At 38.7% G+C, this 21081-nt stretch overlaps 1 protein-coding gene across 10 annotated transcripts in view; it reads left to right on the forward strand.

Annotated features, from left to right (window-relative positions):
- Positions 1 to 21081, forward strand: part of SLC44A5 (solute carrier family 44 member 5) — a 409049-nt gene that overhangs the window by 3618 nt on the left and 384350 nt on the right. Inside the window, exons 1-2 of one of the 10 annotated variants that reach the window (XM_084964675.1) lie at positions 2028 to 2138; positions 19734 to 19797. The exons of 4 other annotated variants lie outside the window; for them this stretch is intronic. In XM_084964675.1, coding sequence (XP_084820801.1) covers positions 2101 to 2138; positions 19734 to 19797 — 102 coding nt within the window. In that variant the 5' untranslated portion in view covers positions 2028 to 2100. Of the gene's footprint in view, positions 1 to 1252; positions 1425 to 1999; positions 2139 to 19733; positions 19798 to 21081 lie in introns of those variants that run through there. 5 more of the 10 variants (XM_084964678.1, XM_084964679.1, XM_084964676.1 and 2 more) reach the window with 5 other exon arrangements.

Consider the following 21081-nt stretch of genomic DNA (forward strand, 5'->3'; position numbering starts at 1 on the left):
ATTGACACCACCAACCCTCCCAGTATTAGTACAACAAAGATTTCTCACTCAGTTCCTGAAGTTTAAAGTTTAGATTATGCTTGGATTCATCTAGTTATGCATTCAATTCAGCAATACTTATTGAGCACTGATTATATACTAGGTTCTGTGCAAAACACTAGGAATGCAGTGATAGACAGTGAAGAATATATTAAGAAATGGCCTGGAAAGAGCAAGTAAAGATGTAAATAAGAAAATTTCACAGTGGGGAGTTCCCGTCTTGGTGCAGTGGAAACGAATCCTACTAGGAACCATGAGGTTGCTGGTTCAATCCCTGGCCTTGCTCAGTGGGTTAAGGATCCACCATTGTTGTGAGCTGTGGTGTAGGTCACAGATGTAGCTCGGATCCTGCGTTTCTGTGGCTGTGGCTTAGGCCAGCAGCTGTAGCTCTAATTTGATCCCTAGCCCAGGAATCTCCATATGCTGCAGGTGCGGCCCTAAAAAGCAAAAAAAGAAAAAGAAAAAAAATTCACAGTAATTAATACCATGAGGAAAATAACATAGGATGGTATGCTAGAAAGTGATTGTGCGACGACTTTAGATTGAAGAGGTGACATTTGGGCTGGGAACCAAAAGATGAAGAGTAATTTGCATGCTAAGACTGGAACATAGCACTGCAAGACTGAAGGCAGGAATGAGTTTACTACTTTGCATGTTCAAATACAGGAGTCTGGTCACTTTGGCTGGGGAGTAGTGTGTTAGGTAGAGATGGTTAGAGAGAGGCCAGATCTTTTTGCTCCTAAGCAGAAATGTAGATTTTATTTTAAATGTCATGAGAAGCCAATTGTATATTAGAAGTTTAGGGTAACAGGCCCTTCCTTGAGGATGATTTTTGGGAGAGCAGCTTTCCTACACCAATTCCCTAAGCCAAATAACTCCCAGTGGACTTCAGTTTTCTAAAAGGTCTAGTTATATTCAAGTATCCACTCTTACTATTCACCAAAATACCTGCAATATTTTGGGCTGAGACGTTGATAGAACGTCTAGGAATCTTCAGAATTAAAAAACAATTCTGAAGAGAACGAGGACTAATTCAACATTTTAGTAAAGATGATCAGGTCATCGTCCCTCCCACCCCACTTTGCCAGAAAGCCTCTCAAAGCAAGTAAATCTCAGGAAAAACATAATGTAACGGTAGAAAGGAGGAGTATAAAGAGTCTGGAACATTACTGTGCAGTAGGCGGAATGTGGAAGGCAGCACAAGGGGCTCCTAGGTAACGGAAAGGGGTCCATGAAAGAAGAGTGATGCTGGGAAAGGGGACCCAAGAAAGCCTGTAAGACAACATCAGCCAGTTCGTGAATTTTGCCAAGAGAAGCGGAAGCCTGATGTGAGAGTGTTCCAAGAGAAGCACTGTAATTCAAACAGAAAAGGAGTTCAAACCAGGGTACCTTTATGCTTTTCATTGATTTTTTTTACTTGTGAAGCATTTATAACAATAAAAGTACACAGGCTTTGCAAAGATGTCTTTGGTTTTCTGAAATCATTATTAGGTTGTTCTTATGGATTGTAAACCTCATGGATGAAAAGAGCATGAAAAAAAAATGAATGACAAAAACTTTCATTTGTGGGAGGTAGCTGCTTGACATCTAATTAGCAGGGAAATTATACTCTTGGGTCTCTGTCTTGCTGCAGAGATGTTGGCAGGCAAGGAAATGGGGTCTGTTGGATGTTTTTCTGCCCCTTAAGCTTTTGGGACTAGACGGTACCATGATATTTCAGGGAGATAGAAATAATTATTTTAAAGCTCTCCCACCTCCAAACCGTCTGCTTCTTTGCCAGCAATTAATAATGACAAATATATTAAGAATTTATATAGCTTTGGGGCTTTGTTTAGTACTCCTATTTTAGTACCCCTATTTCTTTGTACTCCAAGTGACTCTTTTGAGGCTAGCAAGGCTGGTAATAGTTCAGGGCTTCTGTAACTAAGAGTGGATCTGGTCCTTAGTGATTCTGTAACACAATGTATTTATGACATCAGCTTTTACCCACAGCTTTGAGAGTCATAGTATGTTAGAGTTAGAAGGAAAGCTGAATGTTTATAGAGTTAGAAGGAAAGCTGAATGTTTATAGAGTTAGTGGAAGAATGCTATAGTCAAAGGTGAGTGATGCTGCCAAATATGAATAGTCTATGTCTATAAGGAATTTGGTCAAGTTTATTATTTGTACATACATATTATATATGAGTGAAGTTATATCTATACATATAGACATCTATATATAGAGAGACATATATAGATGTATCTTGATGTATATATATATAGATGTGTGTGTGTGTATGTGTGTGTGTGTGTGTGTGTGTGTGCGTGTGTGTATTTAAACTAGAGCTCAGTTCCCAATTTATTTTCAGACTTCACTCTTTATACTCATGAGTGTGGTAATATCTGCATTTTACATATATAAGGAAATTGCGATACAAAGACTTTAGGTATTTTCTTGAGGTCTAAGAATAAATTAGGTACTGTGGATAGAGGCACAGCCAAGCCCCATGGCTCCCTCTCCTTTTTTACATTCAGTCTTTTAATACCTGGTTACTTTCCTCAGGGTCTATCAGGTCTCACGTAGAAAGGTCGATCAACTTTCTTTTTTTCCTGCTGAATCGAGAGGATGATATACTTTCCTTAGAAGTGTCACACCTTTATTGTTTGGGATCCACCTGTAAAATTAGAAATACATTGCTAACAAAATGTAGGCTACCAGGTCACAGATGCTAAGGTGATAATGTACAGGGGTTTTTAAGGCTCTCTAGAGATGGGAGGCAAAAGTGAACAAAGGTTCTCAATTTTTGCAGTGGTATGTATAAGTAGGGAAAAAAATGCATCTGGGTCACCTCTGAGGTGGATTCAAATTATTTTGCCATTCACATGGTAAGCCATTTGACTTTAAGGTGGCTTCAGTGTTCTTTACCTACCGGTATTCACACCTTTATATTGAGTTGGGGCTGAGCGTATGTAGCCTGTGGAATAGAGTGAAAGGCTACATTGTACGCAAAGGCATGGTGGCTTCCATCCTGCTCTTGTGTATCTGGTGCGCTCTTGTATTGCTTACTTTGGGGAAAAGGAGCAGATTCGTTACTCGCTGAGCCACAATGGGAACTCCAACCTGAAGTTTTCTTTTCCTATTTCCCTTGAGCTCCTGTTAGCAGCTTGTTTCCTCCTCCTCTTCCGTTTTTTGGGGGGAAGGCCTCATTTCTAGACCCTACATTTCACTTAATTTGGAAGGTACCTTCCAAATAAAAGCCCCACCAAACTAAAAATGATAATGATAGAGAGAATACAAATGCTGTAAAATCCCCCAACAGCTCAAGACTTTGTAGCCCCCAAACTGAAAAGACTTAAAAAGTCCCTTAAAAGCTAAAATCTTCCAGAGTTCCCATTGTGGTGCAGTGGAAACTCATCCGACTAGTAACCATGAAGTTGCAGGTTTTAGCCCTGGACTTGCTCAGTGTGTCAAGGATCTGGCCTTGCTGTGAGCTGTGGTGTAGGTCGCAGGCACAGCTTGGATTCCGCACTGCTGTGGCTGTGGCATAGAATGGCAGCTGAAGCTCCGATTTGACCCCTGGCCTAGGAACCTCCTTATGCTGCGGGTGCGGCCCTAAAAAGCAAGCAAGCAAACAAACAAACAAAACAAAACCCCCCAAAATCCCCTAAAATCTTCCAATAAGAAAACTCTCCAAGTATATTTATGTCTCCTTCTTCCCTACCAAAGTATCCCTTCCCTGCCCAGCCCAACTAGTCCTTTGATGTATAACAAGGAGAGTGAGAAAGAGAAAGTAAAGAAGAAGGCTTTGATCCCTTCCACTTCAGGGTAGGGATACTGGTCTGCTTTATTTCATTCCTTCATTTATTGCTTCATTCACTTGAAAAATATTAATTGAACACTTACTCTATGCTAGGCAATATTCTAAGTGTGCTTTAGATACAAAATAGAGCCTTCAGGTAGGGAAGACAGACCATGAATAAATTGTTGATATTAAAAACTGAAAAGTACTGTGAAAAAAAATAGAACATGGTAAGGGGAATTTGGGATGCTGACAATGGGATGATGGGTGAGAGTCAGCTCTGAGTGTTAATAGGATGGTTGGGGTAGACCTCATTGAAAAGATAATACTGAAGGAGAAGGGGTTTTTCATGGGAGAGGATGAACCTTTCAGAAAGAGAGATAAGCCAGTGCAAAGATCTAAAGGTGAGAGTATACCTGGCTTGTTTGAGAAACAGAAAGGAGGCTGAGTGGAATTGCTAAGAAGAATAGAAATAGGAAATGGGGCCCGAAAGATGAGGGAGGACCAGATCATCATGTAACCACAATTTTAAGGACTTTGGCTTTAATCCTGAGTGAAATAGAGCACATGGCATGTTTTGAACAAAAGGGTAATATGATCTGACTTACATTTGAAAAGAATTGCTGTGGCTGCTATGTTGAGAATATCTTCCAGGGGCAAGAGAGAAGCTGGAAGACTAGTAAAGAGCCTTGCAATATTTCATTTGAGAGATGATGGTGGCATCTATCTGGGTGGTGGCATCTATCTGGGTGGTAGCAACAGAGGACATGAGAGATGGAAAGACACTGAATGTATTTTGAGGGTGGAGCTCTATAGTTTCCTGAATGAATAGGATGCGGAATATGAGAGAAAGATATGGGTCATGGATGATTCCACAGTTTTTGGCTTGAGGAACTAAAACAATGGAATTGATAGCAACTGGTATTGGAAGATTGTGGATTGGGCAAATTTAGGGAGAAGGATCAGGAGTACAGTTTTGGACACATTAGGGCTTGAAATATTTATTTGATATTCAAGTGGAGATGACAAATAGGAAGTTGGGTATATGAGTCTGGAGTCTGGGAGGGAGGCCTGGGCTGGTGCTGTGACTTTGGGAGACATTGGCACATAGGTGGTATTTAAGACCATAGACCGAATGGCTCTGTGGGAAGTGAGTACAGATTGAGAGAAATGACATGAGCCCAGGGTTACTGCATTATTAAGAGGAAAGAGAGAAGAGGTGGAAACCAGTAAAGGAGATTCAGAAAGAACAAGTGGGGAGTTCCTATTGTGGCTCATCAGTAATGAACCAGACTAGTATCCATGAGGATGCAGGTTCCATCCCTGGCCTTGCTCAGTGAGTTAAGGATCTGGCATTGCTGTGAGCTATGGTGTAGGTCAAAGATGTGGCTTGGATCTGGGGTTACTGTGGTTGTGGCATAGGCCAGAAGCTGCAGCTCTGACTCAATCCCTAGCCTGGGAACTTCCATATGCTGCGGGTATGGCCCTAAAAACACAAAAAACAAAACAAAAAGAAAGAGCGAGTGGAAAGTAAGGGAGAAATCAAGAGTGTGGGGTCCCAGAGCGAAGGTAGAAAGTATATCAAGGAGGGAAAGAATAATCAACTGTGTCAAATGCTGCTGATGAAGTAAGATGAGGACTGAGACATGACCACTGGATTTAATGAAAAAAATTGTTTTCCACCCACTGGATTTATTAATGTGAAGGTTACTTAAGGCCTTGACAAGGGAAGTTGGAATAGGTGAAGAGAGAATGGGATAAGGAGAATTAGAAAAAGCAGAGTCAACTCTTTTGAGGGGTTTTGTTGCAAAGGGAGCAAAGAAATGGTGCCGTGGCTTGGAACAGGAGTAGTTGTGGAGAAAAAGTCTTTTAATTTTTTGTCTTTTTAGGGTCACACCTGCGGAATATGGAAGTTCCCAGGCCAGGGGTCGAATCTGAGCTGTAGCAGCCGGCCTACACCACAGCAACAGCAACACAGGATCCAAGCCGCGTCTGCGACCTACACCACAGCTCATGGCAATGCTGGATCCTTGACCCACTGAGCGAGGCCAGGGATCGAACCTGAGTCCTCATGGATACTGGTCAGATTGGTTACTGCTGAACCACGATGGGAATCTGAAAAAGTCTTTTTTAAGGTTAGAGAAATAATGGCAGATTTTATTCCTTGTTTTTTGTCACCATGTGCTTTTTGAGATGGTCTTTAACCTCTCTTTCACTATTTTAAATTTTGGCTGCTTTTTTGGACAGGTTCCTGGGAGGTAAGGAGGAATTAGTGTAGAATGACTTCATATCACTTAGTTATAAGAATTTTTTTATCTTTATTTCTCTAAATATATTGTCTTTAAAAATATTAACTATAATATGAAAAGAGGTATAGAAATGGACTTCCTAATGAAATATACCACAATAGGAGAAAGTTGCCATGAGAGAAGTTTTCCAGTCATCATGTTGCTTACTGTAGTGGTCCATTCTGTCAGCTCAGAAGGAACTAAAGAAATTTAAAAATATTTTTGTGTAGAGGCAAGGCCTTATGATTCTTGTCCAGGGGCAGTTTTACAAGATCTGAAGATGTTTTTGATTGTCATGATTGGGGTGATGCTATTGATTTCTAATGGGTAGAGTCAGGGATGCTGCTAGGCTTTCTAACATCTAAACACACCCAGGATAGCCCTCACAACAAAGGATTATCTGGATGGAATTGTCAGTAGAGCCGAGGTTAAGAAATTCCGGGCTAGCTCCATCGTTTTTTCATTCTTCCAGAGAGAAGCTAGGGAGCTACTTCTGAAAAAGGAATTCAAAAGAGTGTGCTCTACCTATCTGATTGGTCTGTGTTTAAGACAGTTTTTGGCAAATAATTAGGGTTCAAAATAAAGATGTTTCCTTTTTTTGCAGTTGCTTTCTCTCCTCACTCTCTTCTCCTGCCTTCTGTTGATTCCCATTGACTATTACTGTCTTTATAAATCTGGGTTGTTTCCCATGAGGGCCCATGACATTAGAGGAACATTAAAGTCATGGTAAAAAGTCCCTAGTTCATTTTCACACTGCTGATTCCTATTCTGCATTGGTCTGATAATTTTGTGAAACGATCAAGAACAGGGTGATTTGTTAAGCTCTAGCTTTTTCATGGGAAAGGGTGAGTTCTTTCAGCCACTAGGACTTCAGAAGAGAGCTGCAGTCTTTTTTTTTTTTTTTTTTTTTTTTGCTTTTTAGGGCCACACCTGCAGCATATAGAAGTTCCCAGGCTGGGGACTGAATCAGAGCTGCAGCTGCCCACCTACACCACAGCTCACAGCAACGCAGATCCTTAACCCATTGAGTGAGTTCAGGGTTTGAACCCATGTCCTCATGGTTACCAGTCAGGTTTATTACCACTGAGCCAGGAACTCCAAGAGCTGTACTCTTAATAGTCCTAACTTGGAGATGTGCTTTATCCTGTAAGGAAGACTCTGAACAAAGTCAGGACTAGTTCTAAGTGCTTGCTGAGGGCAAGTTTTCCTGTAGAATGAAAAATTTAAAATCTAGTTTTGTAAGAAGCAACTTAAAGTTTACATACTTATATATTTAAAAAACTTGAGGGACAGTTTCTTTATGTAGATTTTGTGGCTCATTGGCTTGTGTTTCAGTGTCCAAATCCAGAAACAAAAATAAGATTTTAAAACAGACATTAAAATTTTATTAAAAATTTATTATCACTCTAGGTTTGCCTTACCGAAAATTCTAAAGTCATTTTCAAGTTAGCCTAAGATTATATACATTTTGTAAGTATTTTAAAAATATCAAGTCATGAGATGAAAAAAAACTCTACTACTTAGCTACTTAACGGACATTCATACTTCGCAAATTCTGGTATTGACAGTATCTTTCATTTTGAATTAAGCTCTTTTTTTCTTTTTATCCACTGTTGTCATCCTCTTATTCACACTTATTTTGTTTGGCTGCACACAAATGTCATCACATTCTTTTCCCATGGCAATATCATAGCTTCTGCTGATTTAACACCTTTACTGTAGTGAAAGAATATCTGTGACTAAACAAGAATCATTATATTGTTTAAAATAACCTTTGGTCATAAATTAATGTGTCCACAGATATCTTAGCTATATAAAGTAGAACAGACTGGAAGTTATAAAGAATAGCATTGGAGTCCATCCTTTTCCTTCTTCTTCTTCTTAATCATTAAGAAAGACTTACATTAAACTGTATACTTTGTAAAACTTTATGGACATTCTGCATTGAATAATTATCATACTTCTCACACATAAACTTTATTTAGTAATCTATTGGAGGTAATCTACATGAAGACATATGCTTCACATGCCTAAATCAAGACAGGTAATGTTTTAACCTCTGTAAATTCTCACTACCTGATTCTTTGTTTTTTGTTTTTGTTTTTTGTCTTTTTAGGACCGAACCTGCGGCATATGGAGGTTCCCAGGCTAGGGGTCAAATAGGAGCTGCAGCTGCTGGCCTATACCACAGCCACAGCAACACCAGAGCTGAGAAACATCTGCAACCTATACCAAAGCTCGCGGCAACACTGGATCCTTAACCCACTGAGCGAGGTCAGGGATTGAACCTGCGTCCTCATGGATACCAGTTAGATTCATTTCCACTGAGCCACAACGGGAACTCCTCTCACTACCTGATTCTGAATTAATGCCTTAAGTATTATGGAGAATAAGTGAATTAATAGATTGTACATAAATTTATATGGGTCAAAAGAGGCACGTAACCTATTTAAACCATTTGAGAAATAAACCATTTTCAAGTTTTTGGCAGCATTAAATGGTAGAAAAGTATTAATTAGAAATAGTTTACTAAAGCAAGTCTTCAAGGAAATCTAATGGTAATATTTTCATTAATTGATTATACTATTTTAAAGGACTGGAATATCTTTTGAATATTTAGAATTTTCATACATCTAGACTTCCTTTCCTTCAATGGTCCTATCTAGTGTTGTTTTTGTTGCATCTTGTACTTGGAAAACTGGGTTTTTGTAGGTATTGAGCCTGAAGAACCTTAAGAACAGCCACTGACTGACCAGAGGCTCTGTAATCAAAAGCATTGTGGGTGGGAAGATGGTTAGATGGTGTCCTTGAGTGACTTTATGGGAGGACTCTTTATGAGGGATTTCCTAAATAAACAGGTAGTCTTTTCATTCCTTTAGATAATGCTAACATTTTTTTTTTTTTTCTTGAAATCTGCCAGACCCTGAGCTAGCTCTTTATTTAGCTTGTGTTATTTTGGCCCCCATAGAAATGTTTTTGCTAATTTGTGTTTAGCTATTGTCACTCTGACTGGCGTTGAGAAGCTTGACATCATATTAAGTTCAAGGATGTTATTTCTCATGTTGATCACTATTTTATGAAGTATATGCATTATGAGTACCTAATGAAGAAATTTTCTCCTAGTTGATGATAGACAAAGTGAGCCACAGGACTCAATGAGATTCCCACTCTAGGTAGACAGCTAGGAAACTCAGTGCTGAGAATGAGCCTGCTTCTTGCAGAAGACTGTGGGGTCACAAATTATGCATCTGTGGTTTAATTTTGTTTTTCATATCCTTATTCTTCTTTCTCCTCATTGTCTCATATATTCTTTGCTTTGTTGAATTGTATGTGATTTCATGAACTACTTCAAGTCTTCCTTGAAACCAGATGAGTTATAAACAAATTAATATTGCTAAGATGAAATTTATAGAAATTAAATAATCTACACTAAGTTATAAACTAGAAATTCACAGAGCCTGTTTTTTTTAAACCTAAATGTAGCCCCAATCATTTTTTGTAACATACAATGGAACATTGAAACAAAGGATCCTATTGGTCTAACCCAACTTTTTATTTTCAGTTTACCACTAGTTTTCATTCATATATATTTTTCCATAGTTGAAATTTTATTTAATATCACTTTTATCCACCTGGCTGCACAAGTGGAGACTCTGCAGTTATCCTTGACTCTTTTATAGGCCTCTACTCAATCCAGATTAACTCAGTCATTATTATTGATCCTAAATATCTACTTTTCTTTACCTCCACCGCCACAGATGCAGTTCAGCACTTGTCATTTCTGCTATGGATCAGAACCATCTATACACTAAAGAGCCTCTTTGTATTAGGCCTAAATCACCTCTGATTTGTTTTCACACTATTGCAAGTATGATATACCTGACAGTAAAATCTGATCATTTCACAATCCTAAAATAAAATAATGGCCCTCTTCTACCTCTACCCAGGTCAAAAATCAAAATTCCATGGCCAGGTATACCAGACTTTCCAGGATCTGGTCTGTGGTTACCTTTCCTGCTTCGTATCTCACCCCTTCCCACATCCATCCTAAACTTGGTGATTCCATCATTCTAATACACAGGGGGTGGGGAGACACACATTCTTTTATGCTTCTCTAACTTTGTGATGCTGGTTTGGTTTGGTGTATGCGTAAGGCTGAAAGTTCCTTTTTATCCTTCAAGCCTCAGCACAAATATCACTACTTTCTACATAAAACTTTCCCCTTTACCACTCCCTTTAAGCCTAGTTAAGCTCTTTCTCTTTGCTGCTCCCTTTACATCTTGCACATACGTCTATTAGGGCGCCTATATTGATTATTTTTATTTATTTATTTATTTATTTATTTAGTCTTTTTGCCATTTCTTGGGCCGCTCCCGCGGCATATGGAGGTTCCCAGACTAGGGGTCCAATCGGAGCTGTAGCCTCTGGCCTATGCCAGAGCCACAGCAACGCAGGATCCGAGCCGCGTCTGCAACCTACACCACAGCTCACGGCAACGCCAGATCGTTAACCCACTGAACAAGGGCAGGGACCGAACCCTCAACCTCATGGTTCCTAGTCGGATTCATTAACCACTGAGCCACGACGGGAACTCCCTATATTGATTTAAAATGTTGAGTTCCCTTGTCCATCTCCTTTCTCAATTCTCCTGTGGGTCTTGAGTCCTACTATTACCCTGAAGCAAAAGGAACCAAAAGCCTGACAGGAATTCAGTCAGGGGCTTAACATCCAGGGTCAAAGTATCACTGTAGCTTAGCTTGCCCTCCATTGTTCTGGTGACCCGATAGGGCAGCTACTGGCCAGCCAGTCTGTGCTTCATGCCTGAGAAAACAGTGCTGCATGCCCTAGCCAGTCTGCTGGGAAATTTCTCTTCTTTCCTAGGGCTGCTGGTTTGGTTTGGTTTGGTTTGGTGTATGCATCTTGGATTAATTTTCCTGGATCAAACCTGGCTCTGTGCAGGTTCTTGTGTGCTGGAGTTGGACCTGAGTTTTGTGAGATTGCAATATGGGGGTTTACTCTGTGCCTATTTTTTGTCCATCCTTTAGGTCTCTTCATAGATACCCACCACTGGGCTACAAGCTCCTTGAGGGTCCTGAATGTGTGATATTTATCCTTTAATCCAAAATGTCTAGTATAATTCTGGGCATATCACAGATACTAAATGAATATAGTATTGAACGAATCAAGTGTATGTATATTTGTCTATATTTTTATTCATTCTTCATAAATTTTTTTTTTGTCTTTTTGTTGTTGTTGTTATTGTTGCTATTTCTTGGGCCGCTCCCACAGCATATGGAGGTTCCCAGGCTAGGGGTTGAATCGGAGCTGTAGCCACTGGCCTATGCCAGAGCCACAGCAACGTGGGATCCGAGCCGCGTCTGCAACCTACACCACAGCTCACGGCAACGCCAGATCGTTAACCCACTGAGCAAGGGCAGGGATCGAACCTGCAACCTCATGGTTCCTAGTCGGATTCGTTAACCACTGCGCCACGACGGGAACTCCCTCATTCTTCATAAATTTTAATGTTTGATAATCTTCAATTGCTTTGCTTTAATGTAACTAGGATAATTAACTGAAATTCCCAGGTTTTCTCTGCAAATATAATGGTTTAATGAGCATTTGTGTGAGTGTGTTTACTGTGTTGAACTACCTCTTTAGCTTAAAGAGCCCTAGTAGCATCTGAGTCTAAAATTTAAATGTGCAATGGAATATTACTCAGCCATTAAAGGGAACGAAATACTGGCATTTTTAGCAACATGGATGGACCTAGAAATTATCATGCTAAGTGAAGTCAGCCATACAATGAGACACCAACATCAAATGCTTTCACTGACATGTGGAATCTGAAAAAAGGACAGAATGAACTTCTTTGCACAACAGATACTGACTCCCAGACTTTGAAAAACTTATGGTTTCCAAGGGAGACAGTTTGAGGGGTGGGGGCATGCACTGGGGTTGTGGAATGGAAATCGTATAAAATTGGATTGTGATGATCACTGTACAACTATAAATGTAATAAATTCATTGAATAATAAAAGTAAAACATTAAATAAATAAAATAAAATTTAAGTGTGACCCGTGGATATTAGGAGATTCCAGGTTAACTCTAAATCATAATAGTATTATATCATAATAGCATAACTTCTCAGCAAGTTAGAACGTTAAGCCTAGGGGCAGATATGTAATAATTGCTTGAGTTCTAAGAAAAAAAGTGTTCTAAGGAAAAACATATAGAAGTGATGTTAATTTTTTTTCCTTTAACTGGAACTCCTAAGGTTTATATTTCAAGCATTCATTTTTCTGTCCTAGTCTTCCTTTATTGATGATACATTTTCACATGAGTATGGAATTAAGTTAATCCAGAGAGTAGAGAATGCTAAATCCATCTCTTGGTGCCTAGCACTTAGTAAGTGTTCAATAATAATTTGTCGAAAGAATATATGAGTAATTTTTTTTCTTTTGCCTCATCCGTGACATATGGAAGTTCCCAGGCCAGGGACCTAATCTAAGTCAAAGCTGCAGCAACATGGATCCTGAACCCACAACACCACAGTGGGAAGGAACTCCTAAAATTTTAAAATCTTTTAAAATTTGCATAATTTAAAAAGATATGTAGATGAGAGGAAGAGAATACTGATACCCCCTGTTCTCCCGGACTTGAAACTCATAAAGCCATAGAGACATCTCAGAGCAGGTATTCCTTCTTCCTGCAGTAAGAAGAGTTCCCAGACCATATCTGAAATAATCTATAATATGAACATATTTCTGGATAATCAGGCATTGCCTATGAGTATTTTTCTTTCTTCAAAATTTCAAATAGGGGACTGCTCAACTCATTGAAAGTTTTCTATTATAGAAAAAAGCTGATTCCATGATCCACAGGGAGTAAGTCACTTCTGGGTCAGAGCCTTTGTGAGGTTTTTGAAATACTGAAATCTGGTATACTTGGATAGGAAAATTCTTTTTTTTTTTTTTTTGCCTTTTCTAGGACTGTTCCCGTGGCATATGGAGGTTCCCAGACTAGGGGTCCAATCGGAGCTGTAGCCGCTCGCCTACACCAGAGCCACAGCAACATGGGATCTGAGCCGCATCTTCGACCTATACTACAGCTCAAGGCATCGCCGGATCCTTAATGCACTGAGGGAGGCCAGGGGTCAAACCTGCAACCTCATGGTTCCTAGTCGGATTTGTTAACCAGTGCACCACAACAGGAACTCCTGGATAGAAAAATTCTGATTAAAAAAAAATAGACAGTGGGATGGGGTAGTGCCTAAAGTTTGAAAGGCTGCCCTTTGGCAGTGTCTTTTCCAGAGGATACATCAGTGTCACCCAGAAGTAGTCTTTAGTTAGTTCCTAACAAATTACTTTTCCATATTCAGAATCTTTAAGTCTCAATACATCAGAATTATATACCTGGAAAAATATTTTCTCTTCCCTCCCTCTCTTCCTTTCTTTGTTATAATTATTTTCTTATTTTGGGTTAGTCTTGTTTAACAAAAAGTTCTTTATTGAAAATGATTTCATTAAAAACTGCAGAGGAGGTCCCATCATAGGTCAGTGGTAATGAACCTGACTGGTATCCATGAGGATGTGGGTTTGATTCCTGGCCTTGATCAGCAGGTCAAGGATCTGGCATTACTGTGGCTGTGGTGTAGGCCAGCAGCTGTAGCTCTAATTTGACCCCTAGCCTGGGAACTTCCATCTTTTATATGCTGCTGATGAGGCCCTGAAAAGGCAAGAAAACAAAACAAAACAAAACCCCCCCAAAACCCAAAAAAACTCCCCAAACTGCAGATATGTAATATCACTATAATTTTAAGGATTGACAAACGAATTTATATATTTGTGTTCACTTTGTATGTTTCACTGAAATCTGGGGCAAATTATTATACCTTGAAAAACCAACTGATTTTTAAGTTATTATGAGTTAAATAGTCTTTTTTACCAACATGATTTAAAAGAAAAAGGCACCATGGTCCCTCTTTCTGTTTCTGTTGAGTTGCCAGCTTTCTTCCAAGGTAGAAAACATTTATAATTGTTAACTCATTAATCATGAAGAGGTAGGGAAGGTTTACAGACATCATTTTTCCCATTTCTAAAGATAAGGAAGCATAGAGTCTTTGTTATTTATGATAATTTACACATCACCTGGTCATTTAATTCTAATTTTGAATTCATTTTACATTTGACATATGCACACTTCAAAAAGGTTGACCTATAAATGAAATATTATGACTGAAGTTCAGCTTTTCTAACTTTTAGTCCTATTGTTTTTCTACCATGTAGGCAGTCAGGTATTATGCCACAAAATGAGGAAAATTCTACCTTTTAACATTTCTTTTCATCTAAGGACACTAATGACATTTGGATCTGGCTTAGAAGACTCTAATGCTATATTTAAAAATGTTCCTTTTTTTTCCCTTTTGGAAGTTTATTTTTTATGAGACTGACATGCTATCTAATACTCTTAATGAGGCACCTTGAAAGTTTATTTTTTAATTTTATTTTTCAAAAGTAGCTATATTTCCAGTTATGATGTCAGTTTTTCTTATCGTTAATATTGATTATGAAATTCATGTGACTAGCATTCTTAAAATGATGTAGCTTGAAATAGTCATCAATATAATAGTCTAAAATTCTAAGAGTTTTCAATCAATTCTGCTTAGCAAGTTGTGATATATAGTTGGAAGTGATTAGAGTTAAAACTATGTTGTGAATTAAAACTCTGTTTCTTTTCTTTTCTTTCTTTTTTTTTTTTTTTTTCGGCCTTTTTGTCTTTAGGGCCGCACCTGCTGCATATGGAGGTTCCCAGGCTAGGGGTTGAATCTGAGCTGTAGCTGCTGGCCCACACCACAGCCATAGCAATGTGGGATCCAAACCGTGCCTGCGCCCTCCCTACACCACAGCTTGTGGCAACGCCAGATCCTTACCCCACTGAGCAAGGCCAGGGATTGAACCGGTGTCCTCATGGATACCAGCCGGGTTTGTTAACCACTGAGCCATGCCGGGAACTCCGAAACTCTGTGTTTCTTAGACTCAGGAAGGTTAAAATTACTTTTCCAAAATTATGCAGCCAGATCTTAGGCAAGCTTGGGTTGCAATTCAGATCTGACTTTTAGTTCAGTGTGCTTTTCACCACATGCTCTGAAATTGGCTCTATTGTCTATGGATGACATACCAGATGGAGCAACAGAGGTCTTCCATTTATGATGTGGAGTATTGTTTTGAGTATAAGTATGAGTGTGTGTGTGTGTGTGTGTGTAGGAACATGTGTGGTTTCTTCAAACTTAGCATTGAAAGAAAGATGCTTTAACTTTTCTTACTTAGGCCTTAAGTCTTAACTTGAAACTCTGACATTCTTCCTTGTCAATAATTATCTGTCCTTCTACCTCCTTGGCATTTCACTTGTTATAGCATTTATCAAACTTTATTTTAAACTTTAATTGCATGTACTTGTCTTTCTTCCCTACTGGATCCTAAATGTCATGCTTTGTTCACAGGTTTACCTTTAATGGTGATTAGCACAGTGCCTTGCTCACATTTAGTGCTCAACAATGATTTGTTTGAGGAAATAAATGAATAAGTATTATCTCTTTTAAAAAGGAAAGATAATAAATGTTATCTTTCTTTTAAAAAGGTGTAGGGATTGTATATCCTGTTATAGAAAGGACAATCCCCTTTTTCAGTTCAGTTTCCTATCATGCCTGGTGTCATGGTCACAAAGTGAATTTTCTTAGCATTTTAAACAGTATCTTTCTAGAGCCTACCCTCTTTCTTTTCTTTCCTAGACTTTGAGGACAGCAATATGTATTCCAATCCCAGCTATGTGATCTTGAGCAAGTTACTAAATTACTTAACTTTTTTGAACTTCACTTTCTTTATCTGAAAAATGGAGACCATATCTTACCTTACAGGACAAGACTATTATGATAATTAAACACTATAACAAAGGGCAAAGTATATAGCATTGTGTGTGTAGTAGGTATTGAATTAATGCTCATTTCATTCCCCTTTCTCTTTTCTTTCCTCACTTTCTTTTGTCTTTCTTTCCTGCCTTCCTTCCTTCTTTTTCCTATTTTTCCTTTTCTGGAAATGAGAGAACTATAGCAAAATAGAAACATAGTCAAAACTAGCTTTTGCTTACAGCAAAGGTGCTCTACTCAGTAAATTACCCTCAGCCTCAGCTTGCCTCCAAGTCAGTCTCTGTTTTTTCACTCTTCCTTTTCTCTGCCCCTTTTGTACTAAGGTTGACCAGATTTACCTTCTGTTTCCCACAATGGTTTGCCTGAAATCCAATTCTTCTGCCTGACAGTCAACTTGTATTTGGTAGCAAGGCGGCAGATGAGAGAGAGGGTGAGGATGAGGAAATCTGGGAGTGCTGGAGGCAGTAAAAATGCCAAGGGGTTGTGCTGATTTCAGACACTTGTTCCAGGAGCAGAGTCTTTGGGATGACATTCAGAGCCTGTTCATAAAGGAGAAGAGGGGGGAGTTCACATTGTGGCTCAGCAGTAACGAGCCCGACTAGTATCCATGAGGATGTGAGTTTGATCTCTGGCCTCATTCAATGGGTTAAAAGATTTGGTGTTGCCTGAGCTGTGTGAAGGTCGCAGACGCAGCTCAGATCTGGCGTGGCTGTGGCTGTGGCTGTGGCTGTGGCTGTGGTGTAGGCTGGCAGCTACAGCTCCTATTCCACCCCAACCTGGGATCTTCCATATGCCGCAGGTACGGCAGAAAAAAAAAAAAAAAAAAAAAAAAAAAAGGAAGGTCACAGCTGTTTGTCTTTGTTGCTCCTAACTGTTAAGGATGCTGTTTTATTACTGGTCTATCAGGCTATTCTGCAAAGTGTTCCCAACCAAAATTAGAATTAATATTTAAAACAGGTCTAGGCAGAAAAAGAATTGAGCCATGTAATTAATGAAAGGAAATGATAAAAATAGGTTATTATCAAAACAGCATTTAAAGGAAAGAATTCTCCTGACACAGGCAGTAGACAGAAAGTGAGCTATCATGAGCAAATAGTTGAATAGCTGCAGGAGAGGCTCAGATTAGATAAAAGGTCAGCTGGCCAAGAGCTGGAAGGATGTCTTCCAAGAGTGTTTGGTTCAGAGTGAAACTGTTATTTCTAATCCATCACGAACTAATTGTGTGACTTTGAGCCCCAGATTGCAAATGCTACCTGTAAAACAGTTATATATTTGTAAACTCATGGTATTGGTATTCTTTCTTCAGTTTAAGGCCAAATTTTTTTAATGAATTTTTTTTTCGTTTTTTAAAGTTTTATTGACGTATAGTTGATTTACAATGTTGTGATAATTTCTGCTGTGCAACAAAGTGATTCAGTTATACATAGACACACATCCATTCTTTTTCAGATTCTTTTCCCATATAGGTTATTACAGAATATTGGGTAGAGATCCCTGTGCTATAAAGTGGGTCCCCGTTGGCTCGTCATTCCGTATTACCGTATTAGGGCCAAACTTTTGTTTAGCAAGGTAGTGGAAGAATTTAGGACCCCTGCTTAATTAGCTCACTTGGATTCCTCTAACGTGGAGTTTCTCAGTGTAGTCACTTTTGACATTTTGGGCTGGATAATTCTTTATTATGGTGGCTGTCCTGGCCATTGTAGAAGGTTTAGTAACACCCTGAACTCTTCCCACTAAATGCTAGTGGGACCCTCTCCAGGTGTTATAGACAAAAATGTCTCCTCATATATCGGGATATCTTCTGCAGGTACTTCCTCTCACTTTCTGAGGACCTCTGCTCTGATGGAAAGAGAGATGAAAGGGAGATTGTCTGTATATCCCTAGACTTTCCCTTGAAAGTCCATGGAATTACCATGAGAGTTAAAAGAAAAAAAAAATAACAAAATTCACTGTATTCCAGATTGAGTTTTCAATCATTAATCATTTTGTTGAATGTCTACTAGCACCATCTATGTTCCGGGGTACATAGATATGTATGACTTGATCTCTACCTTCGAGGAGCTAACTTTCTACTAAAGGGAGGAAGTAATGTTTTAGCAGTTCATTTCCATGCAAAGCTATTAGATGCAGTCATACATTTCAAGTCAATATAAGGTGCAGTGGGACTATACCTTCACACCTCCCCTCTCCCCAAAGGTGTCAGTTAAGGCTTCACTGAAAAAGTAGTAACCAACTGAGATTATATTTCATGCCACCCAACAAAATCGATCTCAGTGACATGTAAACTATAAAATTTTGATACTTTTTTTTGCTTATTCTTTTATTTTATATGTACATCATTTTTTAGATATGACTAATGCTTCTCTAATGCAGTGGTTCCTGGTGTTTCATTCTTGGCCCAGCAGCACCAGTACGATCTGGGAACTTGTTAGAAATACAAATTCTTGGGCAATGCCTCAGATCTATTGAATCAGAAACGGTGGAAATAGAGTACATAAGTCTGTGTTTTTACAAGTTTCCCACCCTTTATTAAAATCATTCTGAAGTTTGAGAACCACTGCTTTAATAATTCATTGAATGTTTCTTAAAAATGTTTCATAGAATAATTTTTATAAATATATATAAAATATTTTTAAAAAGCAGAATATAATCTATATACTTATATGTATTAAGCACATACTCAGTACCTTTATACATTATCTTGTTTAATCCCTACAACCATCCTAAGAGGGAGGTTAATGGTTCTCAAGCTCTGGGTTAAATGCATTTGTTTAGGGCTCGTCCCAGACCTACTGGTTCAGAAACTACAGGGTTTCTGATATGTACTGTGATTGAGAATCACGGAAGTAAGTGTTTGTATATTCTACCTATATGACTAAGGGTTTTGACATGGGAATAGGCTGACAAGTGTTTCATTATTTACTCAGCAAATACTTATTGACATTGAATGATTACTGAGACTGACTTCAAGGACTATGCTCCTGATCGGTCAGGTCAATTCTATTTTGGGGTTCTATTAGAAAAAAGAGCATTTTTAAAGAGAGAGAAAGCTAATATTTGCAAGGTGATTAATAGTTCCCTGGAAAAGCATAACAACTTTGATGTGTTATTATCATTGCTAATTTACAAATTAAGAAACCAAGGCTAAGTAAGATTAAGTGACTTGCCAAAAATTACTCAGCCAGCAAGTCCTAGGGCCAGGAGTGTGAATCTAGGTTTTCTGACTCTGGATTTCGGCTTTTTCTCATGACTACTTAACAGCACATTTATGAATAGAATTAGAATGAGCAATCTAGTTATGTGATACTGCAGGATTAATTACCTTCCTGATAATTTAATTTACTTGGCTACTGTAAAAAAAGAAAACTAACATAGCATCTATGGTTGAATTTTATTTTCCTGAATCTTAAAGAAAGTGTCAATGAATAATCCGTCTTCCAAATACAAGGACCCTAGCTTTTCTGATTAGCTGATAGATATACTGAGAGTGTCCTAATTCATTCCTAACTTGGAATACATTTACTAGTTTTACTCTGATATGGGTTTTATATTACTGTGTGGTATGGTACCTGGACTAGTTTGCTTGTGTGGTGACTGAAGCAGATGCATTTTTTACCCCAGGAAGAATGCAGTTAGGATAATGTGCTGCTTTTGCTGTCATGATCCATTTAATTACCTTTGTTTATGCCCTTTCCATCTAGGTGGAACCACAGGCAAAGCTCAATAAAAGGACAGTTACATTCTAAAGAGATAGAGCCATTTTGGGTGAGGGCCTTCAGCTCTTTATTTTCTTCTTTAAATTTTATTGGAATATAGTTGACTTACAAAGTTGTTTTAATTTCAAGTGTGCAGCAAAGTAAATCAGTTATACACATGCATATACCCATTCCTTTTCAGATTCTCCTTCCATATAGGCTATTACATGGTATTTAGTAAATTTCCCTGTGCTGTACAGTAGGCCCCTGTTACTCATCTATTCTATATATAGAAGTGTGTATATATTAACCCCAACCTCCTAATTAATCCCTCCCCTCCACATTTCCCCTTTGGTAAACCTAAGTTTGGTTTCGAAATCTTTGAGTGTGTTTCTGTTTTGTAAATTCCACTGTATTGTTTTTTATTATATTCCACATATTAGTGATCTCATATGATATTTGTTTTTCTCTGTCTGACTTACTTCACTTAGTATGATAATCTCTAGGTCCATCCATATTGCTGCAAATGGCATTATTTCATTTCAGCCCTTTATTTTGGATTTCTCCTTTGGTAATTGGATGGGAATTCAGAAAGACAAATTCTCATTAAAAGAGTTTTATTCAAAAGTGACTTTATATCTATAATAACATATGGAATGGAAGGTGTCCTGTTGTTTTAAAATTTGAGACCTCAAAGCTTAGGACATTGGATGACAATTACTTCAAAGAGAGGTGCTAGACAGAGAGCCCCATGGGAATTTCTAAAAGTTGGTCAGATCACACTACTCCTATCATCTGCCTCTGGTCTATTTAGGAGAAGAGAAATTCATTTAAGTTTCTTTGAAAGGCATTTGTAGGAATAGAAAGCAATGTAGCATTTCTTTGTCTTCCTTAACAGAGAGGGAAGTGTGGGTGTGCTCCCTTCACCCACAAATGCAGTGTTGGTGGGCCCAAGAGTATTGCTTAAAAAAGTTGGAGTCATCTAGGAAATGGTGAATCGACAACTCAGCCTCTGGCCAGTTGCTTGCAAAATTTCAAAATCTAGCAGGTTTTTCCCATGCCTCTCCCCAAGCAGACTGTCTGCATTTTCTTGAGAAGCTGAAGTATGGAACCCCATAATTGGGAACAGTGTGATAATAACCTGTCTCTTGGGGGAAGACTAAAAGGAAGATGCTAAGTAGAGCTGCCCTTGACTACCGGGCAAGGGGGAAGGGGTTACTGGCTTGTCAAGCTGCACTTCCATTGTAATTCTTGGGAACCACAGGGACCCCACCCAAGAGGGCTGCCTACTGGGGCAAACCTGAGAGTGGGTGGTGATGATTCTAACTGGTTGGTTGGTTTTCAGAGAAACAGC

Source organism: Sus scrofa, chromosome 6, assembly GCF_054392235.1.
Source record: "Sus scrofa isolate SSC_HxYL_T2T_F1_AM1 chromosome 6, Sscrofa_HxYL_maternal_Yorkshire_Landrace_v2.0, whole genome shotgun sequence".
Lineage (NCBI taxonomy): Eukaryota > Metazoa > Chordata > Mammalia > Artiodactyla > Suidae > Sus > Sus scrofa.